At 39.0% G+C, this 17,511-nt stretch overlaps 1 protein-coding gene across 1 annotated transcript in view; it reads left to right on the top strand.

Annotated features, from left to right (window-relative positions):
• tmem121ab (transmembrane protein 121Ab) overlaps window positions 1-13,731 on the top strand; it is a 68,859-nt gene extending 55,128 nt beyond the window's left edge. The window contains exon 2 of the mRNA XM_024290414.2: window positions 11,074-13,731. Coding sequence (XP_024146182.1) covers window positions 11,795-12,739 — 945 coding nt within the window. The 5' untranslated portion in view covers window positions 11,074-11,794 and the 3' untranslated portion in view covers window positions 12,740-13,731. The remainder of the gene's footprint in view (window positions 1-11,073) is intronic.
• Window positions 13,732-17,511: the final 3,780 nt, after the last annotated feature.

The following is a 17,511-nucleotide window of genomic DNA, read 5'->3' as shown; positions in this document are numbered from 1 at the left end:
TATCTGGTCTTGTTGCACTTTGGAGTCCAATTTGGAGAAGAGTTTTGATCAAAATATGTCCTCCATCATGAGAAAAATGGCTAAAAACCTTGTTAAAAACACCAAAAACATGATTTTTTTTCAGAGAAAAACCTTTGGATACTTCTCATCTAAACCCCGCCCAGTTTTATATTTAACAGTCGTCCTCATATGTAAGGCATACGGAGAGGAGTTTCTCAATCAGCAGCTTAAATAACACTCGTTAGGTTCACCGGAGACCTTTAACTTCACGTTTAAATGTAAAGTGATTGCTCGAGTTTTGCTTCACACTAACGATTCAAAGGGGAAATAAATCCTTTAAATCATTTTCATGAAATTAAAACATAAAGCATTAAGCTTATTTTATGTGAACCAAATAGAGGTCTTAGCCATGAGGAATGCTTTAATATGTAAAGTTCTATGAATAACCCAATCATGGACCAGTCATTTAGGAAAATATTCCATTCTACCTTGGAGGCTAATAATTTTGACCTTAATTGTAGATGTGCTTAGATGTCCAATTCATCACCAGAGTAATCTGTTGCAGATATACCCTTTGACGAAGCTGAGTGGTGTGCAGGAAGCTGAGTCTGGTGCTTTTCATGTGCTGTGAAAATGTGCTGAGCTCCCGAGAGACGCCACATAACGGTTTGACTGTTACGGCGATCAGAACACCGGCATTCTGGGATCGGGGGATATGATACATTATCGAGCTTTTGTCAAAACCGGACACATCAGCATGTGACACATTAAATATAGGAAGGGAACCTGCAGAGTGCAATACCATCAGAAATCTCTCAACCATGATGAGCTAATGTTTCCAAAAGCGGGTTTGCAGAGAGTGTGCGCGCTCAGGTTTGTGTGCGGCGTTTGTTCAGCCGAGCTGAGCTGATCGGTACTCTGTGTTCTGAGGGAACTCAAAGCAATCTGCCACCGCTACCGAATCCGCCCAGCACTGACTGTACAATAACACAAAGGACAGAGCAAAACACCTGCTGAGATGATGAAGATGGCTGGCAGCCAAGACAACATACGGTCTCCGTTCTGGCACTAATGAAGACAACGCGACATAAATATCGGACAAAACGGCCCACTCTGGAGACCTGTACCCCACTGCAGTGCTGTAAACATTTGATTGTTGGAAGAAAAAAAACAGACTCGGGAACGTGAAAAATTACATATAACACTTAAAAGTGAAGCTTTCTACTGGCATAAACATCTCCCCGCCTTTGAAGCCTTCAGGTGACGGAGCGTACAGTCCTCGGCTGCAGGATGAAATGAACTCCTGCTGTAAACAAATGTAAGTTGTACGTTCTGTCAGGATGTTTCAAACAGCTTGTGGTGATAGAAAGAGAGTCTTTGGGGCCTTGAAAGATCTCCCTTCACACAAACATCAGTTGAGCGGTTAATTAAGTTGAGCCAGTGATTGAAGGGCAAATGCGTTTTATGTTCAGCACCTGGAAGCAGCTTCGTTTAGATAATGTTTGAGCGTCCAAATTTCCCTACACCATCCTATGGTATACCTCCAGAAGTATATTTCATCATTTCCAGAAATGATTCGATTCCAATTTTTTTTTTATTAAAATCAATTAAATTATATATTTTTAAAATTAATCGCTATCCTTTTTTTTGTCTCAGTTTTTGCCGACCACTAATTATCTGCGAATAATTCCAGTATGAAATCACACACGAAATCCTACATTTAGAACTTTTATTTTTAATCACTGCTGTCAATCGATTGCAAAAAAAAAATCTGATTAATCGCACTTTTGTGTTGGGATTAACGATTAGATTTTATTTGTACAATATGGTACCGGATCATGGATCAAATAGTCCGCTTTTTGTGAAAAAGTGATCTAAACCACAAAAATAGCAAGAATAAAGTACTAAAAACCGATTAAATATTTATTTTTTTTGTAAGCGACCGCGGTATAAGCGGGATAACACCTGAACCGCCAAGCTGAAGTGAAGTTTCTTCAATTAATACATATTAACGAGTTAATTATTTTTTATTAATTGCGTGCGCTAACGCGTTAATCCTCAAAGCCCTAATTTAAACACATTTGTTTAAAAAAACATTAATAATTTGAATATATTTATATTAATCTGATACAGTTCACCCATATGGAGCCAAATTGAAATATTTCAATTTGGCTCTTTCGAGGCTCCATACACATACTGTTAAATGTATTAATGACATAAGGAGATTGTTAATTTCATAAAGTTTTACATAGTTTCTCAAAAGGAGAAGTTCTAACAAAAATGTTAACATTGTAAACATTTTTTTTTTAAATATCAGTTTGGCCACTAGGTGGCGATCGCGCTATAGCATTACATCTTATTCCAAAAGAAAAAGACAGTATGAGTTAAAAAAAAAAAAAAGTTTTAGACCACAAATTGTTAATTAAAAAATATTTCCTTAAAAGAGTTTATTAAATTCCTGGTGTGAGTTTATAAAGATGTTTATTTAGTTAGCAATGCTTGTTTAGGTTGACGGATTGTTAGCATTAGCCGTCCTATGGGAAATTCAATTAAATGTTAGCATTAAGCTAGCAGATTTTAGCTTAATATGCTAAATCCATTTATATATATATATATATTTATGAATCAATGATTGATCTATTAAGCTTAAATCAATTCAAATCAATTCTATTAACCCAGCCCAAATGACTCAAACGGGCCTCCGTACTTCCCCCTGTTCATGGAATGAAAAAGAAAGATGGAAGTGGAGCGGCGACACAATTTACCGGCCAAACTTTGACCTCAGTTTGATACATGTGAAGGCCTGCAGCCAGTCAGGAGGCCAACTGTTAAAATAACTCCCTGACAAGGAAGCTCTGGCTGTTTAGAGAGATAATGGCCTGGACCGCAGACACAATAATAGCCTCCCTCCGTGAAGAAATGCTGCCCTGCCAGTTCAGAGAGCTCCATGTTGCCTATTTATAGTGTGCCATAATTAATACTCTGTAATTGAAGTCTGTCAGGAGAGTAATCTGACTCACAACGCCGTGCTCAAAGCCCCCATGCACTTATCAAAGGGAAAATTTAAAGGATGGTAATCATAGTTGTCCATTTGGAATGCAGAGGACATTTCTTCTTGAATCTTTTAATTGGGTGTTAACTAAACCATCATACAAAACATGTACAGTCAAAGTGGGTACCTAATAATGAAAACGATCTGTAAAGAAATGCGTGTATCCAGACATATAAAAAGATTCAATAAGACTCAAACATAAATAAAAGTAGATAATATATTGTTTACTCACCTCTACGGCTTCTACCTACCTACAACTACATTTAGCCCTCCAAACGAAGACTAATAGTAAAATAGTCTTAGAATTTGGATGGCTCTCCCACTTGATGATGTCATCAACAATCGCCGGTTAGCTAGGTTAGCACAGAGCTGCTAGCGCTAGCAAAAATACACAATTTCAGTTTTATAACTTTAAAAAAGATTGTGCTGAAACAACATAATTTACATTTAAATGTGAAATTCTGTGTGGCTAACTCTCCCGCTGGAAGGATACAGAACTCGGAGTCCTTTCACTGTAGTTTAAAAAACCATTTCAGAGATTCAAATTCCCTTTAAATTGGAGGGGTAGGAGAAGAATTATATATATATGTATAATACGAGTAAAAGAAAACATCAAAACCATTCAGCGTGTCTACAAACTATGAATTAGTGTGATAATATAATTTAAACTATTAAACTAAAGAATGTTGAATAAACATGTTTCTGATCTTAACTCATTAGTTTTCTGTGATAAAAATAGAGATACAAAAATAATTTACTGTTTAGACAGAATATATTGGATCAGATCGGACTAGATCAGATTAGATTAGATTAGATCACATTACATTAGACTAGACTAGACTAGACTAGATTAGATTAGATTAGAGTAGATCAGATCTGATTAGATTAGATCACATTACATTAGACTAGACTAGACTAGACTAGATTAGATTAGATTAGATTAGATTAGACCACATTACATTAGACTAGACTAGATTAGATGAGATTAGATTAGATTAAATTAGATCACATTATATTAGACTAGACTAGACTAGATTAGATTAGATCACATTACATTAGACTAGACTAGACTAGATTAGATCAGATTAGATTAGAGTAGATCAGATCAGATTAGATTAGATCACATTACATTAGACTAGACTAGACTAGATTAGATTAGATTAGATTAGATTAGATTAGATTAGATTAGATTAGATTAGAGTAGATCAGATCAGATTAGATTAGATTAGATTAGATTAGAGTATACTAGATTAGACCAGACCCGACCAGATTAGATTAGAACAGATTTGACCAAACCATTCCAGGCCAGATTATATTAGATTACATCAGATCAGATTAGATTAGATTAGATTATACTAGACTAGATTAGACCAGACCATATTAGATGAGATTCAATCAGACCAGATTAGACCAGACCACATTAGATTAGAACAGATTAGACCAGATTAGATTCAATGAGATCAGACCAGACCAGATTAAATTTGATTAGATTAGAACAGACCAGATTATATTAGATTAGATCAATCAGATCATATTAGATTAGATTAGATTATACTAGAATAAACCAGATTAGACCAGACCAGATTAGATTAGAACAGATTAGACCAGACAAAATTAGATTCAATGAGATCAGACCAGACCAGATTAAATTAAATTAGATTACAACAGACCAGATTAGATCAGATTAGTAATGATTTATTTTAAGCAATCCAAACAAGAATAATGCACGTCCAATAAAATCAACAAAGGTTTACATCCATACAAATATTTGTCAGACATAGAATAACTAGGCATCAAAATATAAATATTTTAAATATGTAAAGTACTTGTTTAATAACTCAATAATTTGACAAATTAACTATAAATAACGCCCCAACAAAATACATAGAATATAATTATCAAAAAAGTACGCTCCATAACAACAGGTATCTTGAAGTATGAAAAACATGTCCCCTTTATTTTCCATCAGGAAAAACAGAAGAAGTTATTTGGCTACAAGAATCTGGACCTCCTTAAAAAGAACCAAACTTTTTTGTCACGTTATTTTTACCACCTGAGTCATCTCTCAATCACAATTGGCTAGATAGAGGGTTTAAAAAATCTAATCATTTTCCAGATTGCTGCAAATACTATATAACAAAACAAAAAAAACCATCAGTTAGTCCCAATATTTAGTAAAAATAACCCTTTCCATTAGTATTTTAAAAATACAGTTACCCCCTGATTCCCACATTTACTACAGGGCTACACTACTGTTACAGAGAGACACACCCTATTAATAATAAGCCAATCTGGGGTTTAATCTTTCATCAGAATTCATCAGCTTCCTGCTGTTCAGATTCACACCAAGTCTTACCAGTAGCATCCATGTTTCCAAGCTAAAAAAAAACCATCAGGGGCTCAAAACATCCAATTTAGCACGCCCATATTAGCACTCCAGCTGTAATCCATTCATTAGGGAAACAATCTCCGTCTTTTTTTGATAATTAATGCCATTTTGGGTGGTGATGTAATGTGTTGCATGTGGGGAAAGTAGGCCTCCTTACAGTATGTTAATGATCCACGGCATTCTGCTAATCAGTCAATTAATCACCATCTTATGAATTTAATCTCTACTTCAGTGCTGTTCTACATAATGGGTTTTAAATACTGAAATCCATGCTTGGATTACAGCTCCATCGGTTGGGATTTCCACTGACAGTCTCTTCATTTAAGCGCTATTAGATAAGAGTTCCTTATCGCTCGCATCTGTGAAAACTGTATTTTATACTGTCAAAAAAATCATGTTTGTTAAAAGGATGGTTGATTTCCAAGAAAACTAGCTGTACTGAAAAAAAAAAATTCAATTTCAACCTCATATTTATGTATTGGAAACTTATTTCTCTCACATCTTGAGCTCAGGTTGTTGTAGGCGAAGGGAAATAGCCGCCCTTGAGTAATAAAACAATTTATAGTGGTGGATCACTTTGTGTTGCATGTTTGGACTGATTTCAGCGAGCGGCGCCACGAAGCCAATCAATGCGACTAAAAGGGTTCCAATTGTTTGACTCAACTATTCTAAAAGTGGTGAAAATGAAGAATTAAGGTCTGACCTTCAGCTGTGTTGCAGCTCTAAAGAGGAATTCAAGCTTGTGAAATTTGTTCCATTTGTTTTTGCTTAAAATAAATCTGCACAGAGGTTGGAAAAAAAGCGTCTGTCAAGTTGAAAATGTAAAGCTGGAGAGTAAAAAAGCTAAATACCTTTATGAGATTATATATACCCTATTTCAGGGGTGCGACTAATACTCAGAAGCGACTTATATGAGTTTTTTTGTGTTTTTTTAGACATAAATAAGCTCATATATTTGTAATTTTTCCACTAAACACTGGTTGTCTTTTAGCCGTTATTTCCCATAACAACCACTAGAGGGCGGTGCATTCGAAGTATTTGCTACACATTGCCAGAAGAAGTGTCGTCCAAAACAAACATGGAAGAGAATCTGATTGTTTTTCTTTTCAACTTTGCATTTTTTCTCATACAGATTATAAGATTAGTATTCTTGTTTTTATTTATTTGTTCTGAAACGTCAGACTTTTCTACCAAAAGTGCGACTTGTACTCCATCTACTTCATCTTCTTGATTAGACATTTTTTGCTCTTGTAACCTTCAACTTATACTCCAGAAAATATGTTATATGTCCAATCTTTATTTCTTTTTCCAAGAAAATTGGGATAAAATTCCCCCATTTAAGGTCATCAAAGATTGTCTTTTTGCCCTTTTACTTTTTCTTTTGGGAAAGCAACTATTTCCCGACAATCTGAAGGTTTTCTTTGACTTCAGAAAGATTTCTTATAAGTGGAAAGCATTCATGGTAGTTGCCAATCTTTTGTTGAAGAAGATGTCTGGGCAATCTCACTCCGAGATCAAACTCTGATCGGAGTAAATTACATATAAACAAAAAAGTTGAAAAAGTTAAATTTACTGCTTTTCTAAAATAAAATTTACACATTCTTTTTTTTAATTCTGGGATTGAGATTTTGTTAAATTAAAGGGATAATATCGAATTTATTTGTAGTTTTCGGACAAATGTGATCTTTTATTTTAATAAATAAGGCGGAGAACGAAGGTCAATCTGACGCAGAAGTGCACCCGCTATGGGGGCGGAGCTAAACGGAATTCCAACAACAAGGAAACAGACTGTAACTTTATTTTGGGATGGGGACCTACATGAATTTTCCACAACAAGCACTGGTGTTGTCTAAAAATTGCAGAAACTCCGCGGTTCTCCGCAAAAGCCCCGCCCACTGACGTTGCAGAAGGTGAGCAGTTTAAAGTGGACAGACACGCCCTCACCTGTGTAGTTTAAGGTGAAGCTGACCTGAAATCTAGCTGGATCAAACTTCTCCCAAACATTAAAAAAAAATGTTTTTACAAATACAATAAAGAAAATTTATGAAAAAAGAGAAAAAACTGAATTCCAGGAAAAATGTCAATTACCCAGCAGTGATAAATTCTTATTTTTTAGGCTGCGCGGTATAACTTTAGCCAGGATTTTTTTTGTTGATTTTTTTATTGTTTGTTGACAAATTTTACTCTTGTTATTTTTATGAAACTACACCTAAAACATTCATTCTATGTTGTAAAAACAGTTTTTTAAACATTTTTTGGCTTTCCACAGAAAAAAGAATCCTATTTTTCCAGATGGAATTTTCTGTTTTTGCATCATTTTATGTCGAGTGTGTGAAAATAACATGAAAAAAAGATCAAATAAAGGTAGTGTCATATAGGTTATTATGTATATATATTGTATATATAATGTTTTAATTAAAATGATACAAAATAAGCAAGTAGGTAGTCTTTCAAATTAAAAAACTGAGTTTTAGGGTTAAAAAATAAACGTTCTAAGTATAAAATTTTGCATGTGATATCATATTATAATTATTTGCAGATAATAAGTGGCTGGCAAAAACAGACAAAAAAAAAGTCGATTAATCGCGATTAATTTTTTCCAGATTTGCGATTAATTACTATATTTTTTAATTAATTCCCAGCCCTTCTTTTTTGTCATTAAATAAGAACTTCATCATGTTGGGCATGGCGGTGGAAGGATGCTGATCTGGGCTCAGGAAATCCTCTCCTAATTTAAAGTACTCTTAAATAAAACGGACTGTAAACCAAACCAATCAATCCAAAACAGAAAACAACCAGAGAGTTTCTGAGTTTTACAGAGAACATTACCTGCTGAGTTCAATTCCGATCAAAACATTTATTGAATCCCCCTAATCACTTTCCTTCGAGAAAGGAGGAATGTCCACATTACAGGAGTTTTCAAAGTGACTTGCTTTAGCTTTGTTTCAGGCCTGCTGCCAGGCCTTTTTATGTTGGAGCTCATGTCTTGATCTGAAAGGTACCTGAGCTGACAGAAACACAAATGGGATTAAAACGTGTTCAGCCTGAAGGATCCAGTGACAGCAGGAGAGAGCAGAACGAGAGAGGAAGAGATCTCAACTGGAGAGATGAAACTTTTGCTCTGTGAATACATTTAACCTTTGCTCAGCTTTTTATTTATGCTAATGTTTAAACATGCTGTTTTAATTATGGACGAGGTCTGTGCTAAAGGTGGACTCCTGCTGGCCATTTAAGCATCTGGCTAAAGTCCACTTATTTATTCATTTATGAATTTGGATTTTTTTTCTCAAAATGCCCTTCTAGTCTCCTTAAAGACTGATGAAAATAGTGTTTTTTAACATGTTCTTGCAGCATTTTTCTCATTATGGAGGGCATAGATAAAGAAAATAAAGAACAAAGTTGCATTTCTGGTTTTTAAATCACTGTGAATTAGAAGTAGAAGAATTAAAGGTGCTTCAATTGATAGCTTTCCATTTTTGTTTTAGCGGTAATAAAAGGTTTAGGAAAATATCGATTCAGTGAAATATTGTGATATTTTATTTGCCGATACTTGTATCGATTGGAAATATTGTCAATCAATTATTTTAAAGTAAACAAATAGTTCAGTCTTACTTTTGTTTTCCATTTAAATTACCAAAAGGAAAGCACCATGAAAGGAACTTGTTTAATGTTCTGATCATTAAATAACATTTATTAAAAAAAAAATAGTGAAATATTGTCAGGTACAATCGTGGGATATATCGCGATACGTATCGTATCGCCAGACTCTCCCCAGTACAAACTCCTAGCGGTAATGTTAGCTTGAGGGTGTGAGGGGTTGTTAGGTAGTGAGAGAGAGTAAACGAAGTGATGATGGGAAATGAGGGCGGGCTCACCTAGCGCCAGCCTGAAACTCATGGGAACGCTTTGACAATAGATAAAGAAGATGGCGACTTTAAGCCTAACCTGTCGTCTAAAATGGAAATTGGGTGAAACACTGGAGAAAATTCTAATATTTATTTAAAATGATGAAACGTGGATATAAGTTAATTGGTTTTTGGGATATATCAGGATATGTATCGTGTATCGTGATACGTATAGTATCACCAGACTCTTGCCAATACACACTTCTGGCGGTAATGTTAGCTTGAGGGTGTGAGGGCCTGTCAACTAGCGGGAGTGTTAAAGAAGTGATGATAGGAAATGAGGGCGGGCTTACTTTGGGCCAGCAGACCAACCTAAAACTGAGACGTGAATTTCAGAAACGATGTTCTGTAAAAACGAATCAGATTACTTTGACAATAAATGCAAAAAAGAAGGCGACTTTAAGCCTAATCTGTCATATAAAAAGGAAATTGGGTGAAACACTGGAAAAAATTCTTATATTTATTTAAAATGATGAAACGAGGACATAGGTTAATTGGTTCTCGGGATATATTAGGATATATATCGTATCGTGTATCGTGATACGTATAGTATCACCAGACTTTTGCCAATACACACTTATGGCGGTAACGTTAGCATGAGGGAGTGAGGGGCTGTCAGCTAGCAAGATGATGATGGGAAATGAGGGCGGGCTTACTTCGAGCCAACAGACCCACCTAAAACTCAAACGTGAATTTTAGATGTTCCATAAAAACGAATGGGATTTCTTTGACATGATGCGATTACTTCTGTCATCTAAAACAGAAATTAGTGAAACACTGGAGAAAATTTTAATATTTATTTAAAATGATGGAACATAAAGATAATTTATAAGGGAATTATAAGGGAATTGGTTGCGGTAGGAAACACATACAAGACGTATTGCCCATTGGTGGGCAGCAGCCACGCAAATCTGGCGGCACTAATCGCCCAGAAAAGCATCATAGGTTAATTAGTTACTCTAGGTGTGAGTACGAGTGTGTATGGGTGAGTGATGACGACAGACTGGTGACCTGTCCCAGGTGTACCCTGCCTTCGCCCACGAGTAGTCGGGTTAGGCACCGAAAGGGACAAAATGGGTTTAAAAAATGATGGATGGAACGCAGAGAAAAAAAGGGACATTTTTGTAGGAATATTGGAAATCATATGTATTTTAGTATACTGCGAGTGTTGCATGAATTAATATTTTACGATAAGTCTTCCTTTATGCAATTTGAGATCAGAATTTCTCGCCTCTGGTTTAAACCTTCCTCCCGACTGACTCAGAATCTGTTCAGGAAATTAACACTCTTTGTTTCATTTCCTCTCCAGCTCCGAGGGAGATGGGCTGCAGCAGTCATCTACTCCGCGACTCTTTGAAACTGAGTCGTGCAAGTTTTCGTAATAAATCGTCTATTACTTTAAGAGCCAAATTCAAACTGCAGTGCATTAAGCTGAGTACATTAACTTTGCCGCGGGAGCGTTTGGAGCCGCGCGTTGAGATGTCACATGACAGTCCACGGCGATGGAGATGTAATGACATCCTGAAGCAGTCTTACCCGTGCCGTATGCTCCGTCCCATCAATAGAGGAACAGGCCATATTTGAGCCAAGCTGACACATTACTTGGCTCCTCATATGTGGAAAGCTGTTGGCAATGAAACTGTGTTATATGGCCCAGTAGTGCTGACAGGTTTCTTTCTTTTTCCTCCCCCCATCATCCCTTTCCCTCTTTATTTATCCCTCCTCAGGCTGTGGAGAGGCTGGCATGTGGCAGGAGGAGGTGGAAGGGATGGATCTTCAGTCCGGAGTAAGAGCCTCCCCCCGAGGAAGCCACCATCAGACGCAAGGCCTCACAGGCCGTTGACCCGCTGTCTCTGTGATTTATGGCGGCAAGGGGCCCCTGGCCACTGCAGACTCCTCTCCCTTCTCTCCTCCATTTCTCCACACGCACACCGCAGGACTGTGAGGAGGCGCGCACACTGCGCCATCGTCAGAGGGATTCCGCGCGCATGCTGAACCGCAGTCCCGGCGTCTCCACGTCCGTCGACTCTGCCGCGTCCAAGAATAAACATCTCCATAAACGTTCCCACCGTGTCCCACCGCCCCATCACAAGTGCATTAGAGCAAGCGTGCTTTCAGAGCATTCTCCATTGGACTGTGTGGATTACAATCAGTCATGGTGTGTCGAGTGTAGAGCCCTCGTGTAGCAGCTGCTGAGAGGCACAGCTCGATCAATGGAAGTGTGCTAAGTGATGAGATGATGCTCCGTTTTTCACATGGCCTGAACCAAATCAGCTGCCAACATCTCCACACACGGGGCTTCGCCTCCACGCCACGCTAGTCCTCCTCTCTGATTTCCATTTTGGATGGACAGTCGAACCCTCGAAAACCGTCAGACAACTTTTTCTTCAACCTGGAAACTGTACACAAGCTGTGACCTAAGAGTGAGAGCCTGGAGGTTCCCTCGCCATGGTGTTGCCACCCCCAGACAAACGCCACGTGTGCCTGACCACCATTGTCATCATGACCAGCATGGCCTTCATGGATGCCTACCTGGTGGAGCAGAACCAGGGTCCGAGGAAGATCGGCGTGTGTATCATAGTGCTGGTGGGGGACGTCTGCTTCCTCATCGTGCTGCGGTACGTGGCGGTGTGGGTGGGGGCGGAGGTGCGCACAGCTCGGAGAGGATACGCCATGATCCTTTGGTTTCTGTACATCTTTGTCCTGGAGATCAAACTGTACTTTGTCTTCCAGAATTGCAAAGCCGACAGGAAAAGTCTGGAGACTGTGGCGCGGAAAGCTCTGACATTGTTGCTCTCGGTGTGCGTGCCGGGCTTGTACTTGGTTTTAGTGGCGCTGGATAGTATGGAGTACGTAAGAACTTTTAGGAAGAAGGAAGACATGAGAAGTCGTTTGTTCTGGGTGGCTCTGGACCTCCTGGACTTGCTGGACATCCAAGCCAACTTGTGGGAACCCCAACGAACGGGCCTACCCATCTGGGCCGAGGGTCTGATGTTCTTTTACTGCTACATCCTGCTGCTCATCCTGCCCTGCGTTTCCCTCAGTGAAATCAGCATGCAGGGGGAGCACATGTCCCCCCAGAAGATGATGCTGTACCCGGTCCTCAGCCTGGTCACCATAAACGTGGTCACCATCCTCATCCGCGGAGTGAACATGGTGTTGTTCCAGGACAGCCGCGTGTCCACCATCTTCGTCGGCAAGAACGTGGTGGCAATCGCGACCAAGGCGTCCACCTTTTTAGAGTACCGCAAGCAGGTGAAGGAGTTCCCCCACCCGCAGAACGCCATGGCGCTCGAGCTGCAGCAGAACTCTGTCAGCCACACTCAGCCACTGCCCAACGCCACCAGTTTGCCACACGAGCCCTCGCCGGCGCAGGACGTCATCGACACATGACCGCGACGCGGCGGAGGACAGCTGCATGACAGGAGGACGTTCTGTTCTTGTAAAGGTCACGTGAACTTCTGTGAAGAGAATTCTAGCATCACCTGCCTGTCAGAAAACGCTGACTCAGAGGCTTCAAGGATTTTTAACTTTGCTGTTTTAATTGTTTCAACTGTTTTCAAGGTTCAGACTTTACAAAGAGACAATCCCGAAACTGTGCAGCCCAGTGACATTTTGTTGTGTAAAATGAAAAGTTGGTTCCCCTTGAGTGAGTAACTTGTATTTTTTAAAGGTCACTTTTTTGACAGTGCCCCCCGCCCCCGTGGCATTTCCTTTGAATTCCAGCACCAAAGGACACACCAAGCAGTGATGAAGGGCCACCGCGGGGACGCCCCGCTCAGACGCCTGACTCTTGTCACTCTCGTGACAAGATCAGTCGCCACGTCTGCTCTCCGCACTGGGCAACATCCGTTTGTAGCTTCTGGGTTTTGTTCTGCTGAGAAAGGAGCTCTGCTGAAAGCTGCTGCCTCGGTCGCTGCGAGGCTTTACAATCAAAGATCTGATGAAAGCAGCAGTGCACAGCACTATGCCGTCCACTGCAGGCATCCGGGCGAGTGTTTTACTGCGCGCCGGCGTGCGTCTGCTCGTGTGCGGCCACGTGCTTCCACTGAGGCGCGTGCAGAGGTGCAGGTCGTTTTGCAAATGCAAGCGAAGGGTGTTGTGATCTAAAAATGAGGGGAGAAATATGTAGATGTCAAAAACAAAACAAGACAATGTGATGAAGATGCTTTCTGTTTTTGTTTTCTGTACTGTACATTCCTCTGAACTAAAAAAAGGAGATCAGACGATGCCTCATGGAAGAATCGACTAAATAACATAGATATGACAACATGGATTATTATTATTATTATCATTATTATTATTATTATTATGTACATTCTTTACATGTTGAGCAGATAATGTTTTAATAAAAGTATGAACAAAAATAATTATTTATGCTTTTCTTTTCCATTCAGTTGGAAAAAAATAAATAAAAATGTTATTTTAAGGGAAATTTGCCACATTTTTGCAAATATAAACCAAGATAACTGCAAAAATCAACGTTTTTTGCTTTAAATTAAAGGTATAAATAGTGAATGGATGGATAGATGGAAGGAAGAAAGTAAGGAAGGAAGAAGGAAAAAAGGAAGGATGAATGGATGGATGGAACGATAGAAATAAGGACAGAAAGATAGATGGATGGATAGATGGATGGACAGAAGGCCGGACGGATTAATGGATGGAAGGATGGATAAAAAGATGGATGGATGGAAGAAAGAAAAAGAAGGAAGGAAGTAAGAAGGAAAAAAGGATGGATGGATAGATGGAAGGAAGGAAGGAAGAAGGAAAAAAGGATGGATAGATAGATGGACGGATGGATGGATCGAAGGAAGGAAGGATAGAAATAAGGATAGAAAGATGGATGGATGGATGCAAAGAAGGAAAAAAGGAAGGATGGATAGATGGATGGAAGGATAGAAATAAGGACAGAAAGATAGATGGATGGATGGATAGATGGATGGACAGAAGGCCGGATGGATAAAAAGATGGATGGATGGATGGAAGAAAGAAAAAGAAGGAAGGAAGTAAGAAGGAAAAAAGGAAGGATGAATGGATGGAAGGAAGGAAGGATGGATGGATGGATAGAAAGAAGGAAGGATAGAAATAAGGATAGATGGATGGATGGATGGAGGGAAGGAAGGATAGATGGATGAATGGAGGGAAGGAAGGATGGATGGATGGAAGGAAGAAGGAAAAAAGGAAGGAAGGATGGATAGAAGGAAGGAAGGATAGAGAGATGGATGGAAGGAAGGATAGAGAGATGGATGGAAGGAAGGAAGGAAGGATGGATGGATGGATAGAAAGAAGGAAGGATAGAAATAAGGATAGAAAGATGGATGGATGGAAGGAAGGATGGATGGATGGATAGAAAGAAGGAAGGATAGAAATAAGGATAGATGGATGGATGGATGGATGGATGGATGGATGGAGGGAAGGAAGGATAGATGGATGAATGGAAGGAAGAAAGAAGGAAGGATGGATGGATGGAAGGAAGAAGGAAAAAAGGAAGGATGGATGGAAGGAAGGAAGGATGGATGGATAGAAGGAAGGAAGGATAGAGAGATGGATGGAAGGAAGGAAGGAAGGATGGATGGATAGAGGGAAGGATAGAAAGATGGATGGATGAACCTTTTGCGGTCTCACCGTTTTGTGGAATTTTTAATGCAGTTCTTCATGTTTTGTTTCATGACATGATCTGGATCCTGATTGGCTGCTGACATCGTCAATCCATCTTCTCTGTTCTGTCTCCTATCCAAGATCCCAGAGTTACATACACCTTTAACCACAAGCAGATCTTTATCGTCATTCTATAATACTAAACTTGTTTTTCTGCGTTTGCGAGTTTAAACAAGAAAGAAAAGTGTGAAAATGTTCATATGTGTCAGAAAAAAGGGTTTAAAGTGTGTAATGAAGAGTTTAGGAGCCTTAAAACATCTTCAGTTCCCCTTACCAAAAACAAATATACTTAAGTACAGAAAAGTATATTTCCCCAAGTAAAATTTACTGTCAGTTTACTGAGAAGTATAGTTCGTGGGACAAAATTGGCCCACTTTTAGTCCATAAAAACTATAATTAAAGATATACTCAAAATAACCTTTCTGGTATACTATTAGTTTACAGGCAATAAACTTTAAGTTTATGAAAGTACTCTATGAAGTACATCTAATGTAGCTTTGAAGGTTTAGAACTTCGACTGACTAGTGCATAAAAATACATTTTTAATATACTGGAAATATCCTAAGAATACTTTAACTCCACTTTTAATGCTATTGGAGAAAATGTTTAAGTATACTCCAAATTTATTTAACCTGTATTTGTTAAGTTTCTCTATAAGTACTTAATTTGAGTTACTTCAGTTAAGTATACTTAAAACAAACTTGAGTATAGTTATTTTGGTAAGGGTCTAGTTAATTCTGGCATTTAATTCCGCCCAGTTGAGCCTCGCTTCCACTTGTTTTCACGGCACATGTGTGGTGTAGACCGCTAGCGTGCCGCTAGCTCGCCCTGTATCACGCTATTGGGAAGGATGGCAACTAAGAACATAAATGTGGACTTGTGACTAAAAGAGTACACAGGAGACCGCAAAAGCCCGAATGCTTACAAACGTGTGGCGCCATATTGGTGCTTCTAATGTCGTCGTCACTTTCTGCCAATCAGCGGGTGGCTACCGCGGCTCCGCCAAAGCCGCTCCGTCAAAGCCGCTCCGTCCCACTTTTCAATGGACCTACAACCGCCCGCAAGAGGTGCTGTTCGGTCCTGTTTAATGGGTCCATTTTAAAATGGAGACGCTCAAGATACCGGACTGAACCGCTCAGAGGAAATGAGGCTATAGAATTTAATCCAGACACAAACCGCATTTATGAACTTGTCTTCCATTATCAATGTTCAAGTGACGAGCCCAATTGGGGCCCACTTGGCCATGGATTAAAAGGGAAACCATGTACACATCACTACCAAATCTTAGTCCCTGATTGGTCAAAGCCGTTTAATCGGTTTAATTGCTGCATGTTTTGTACTTAGAGCCTGAAAAAGTCTTAAAAATGTGCGTGAATGCCAGAAGTTTGAACACAAATCACTTTTCATTGAAAGTAGTAGCTTAAATTGGTGTTGGAGAAGGCGTTGTGAACGTAACCCCCTACAATAACCAAGGGAACTGTGTATTCAGTGGTTAGCAGTTGTTAGCGCTCTTACCTCACAGAGAGAAGGCTCGACTGTGGCCTTTCTAAGCAGAGTTTGCATGTTCTCCTCAAGTTTTCTTTCATAGTCCAAAAATAAGGTTCATAGCTTCAATGGTGACTCTTAATTGTGTGAGTTTAGCATTTAACTAAACTCTTGACAGTTGTTTGTAAGCAGAAACGCGCCTATAGATCCATGAAAAAAGCATTTGTTGTGAATCTTTTTTTTTTTTGAGCAGCTGTTCCTCCCTGATCCAGATTCATCCCTATCTCCCCCAGACTGAGAGAGCGTGCTCGCTCTGTTTGCTGCAGGTAAGGCACTCATTACTCATAAGTGCCTCTCACAGCCCTCCTTCAAATGAAAAAAAGAAGAAGCTGAAATTCTCCCGCCGTCTTCCTGCAGCTCTCCGTTCTGTCCCCGAGGTCGTCGCATTTGGGAAAAAGCGAGCACGATTTCATGTTTAAATATAGATAAAATGTATGACTGTTTTCTCTTTTCCCCGTTTCTCATTATCACCTCGATGTTTGCTTTGTTGGGCCATTAACATTAATCTTCGGAGGAGCGACTCCGTATCAAATGTTATGTATAATAAAGCAGCGATGGCTTTATGGAGGATTTTGCCATCAGAACTGAGAATTGACGAGGGAACAAGAGAGGCCTGCGAGATAAAAAGTCACTTTTATGTCCACTGATTTCAGCTAAAACGACATTTTCAGTATAAATAAAGCAAATTATAAAAACTTCAATAATTCTTGAATTAGAATTATTTGTTTGAATGATTTGATAGAAAATCTGACTTTTTAAACCCTTTAAACTGCTTGCTCAACCAAACGGTGGAAAACATTTAGAAAACATGTTTTTAAAAATGTGAATTGTGTGTATTTTTCACCAAGGTATGGAGCCCCAAAGTCTGGTAATGTCTTTTGATTTTGTTCAAAAATTGAAATAATAATAAAGAAAAAGAATTCTGGTTGGGATCGGATGCACACCAGATAATAACTGGTGCA

Source organism: Oryzias melastigma, linkage group LG24, assembly GCF_002922805.2.
Source record: "Oryzias melastigma strain HK-1 linkage group LG24, ASM292280v2, whole genome shotgun sequence".
NCBI classification, from domain to species: Eukaryota; Metazoa; Chordata; class Actinopteri; order Beloniformes; family Adrianichthyidae; genus Oryzias; species Oryzias melastigma.
Note: the sequence above shows the minus strand (reverse complement) of the source record. Positions and strands in the feature narration are given on the sequence as shown.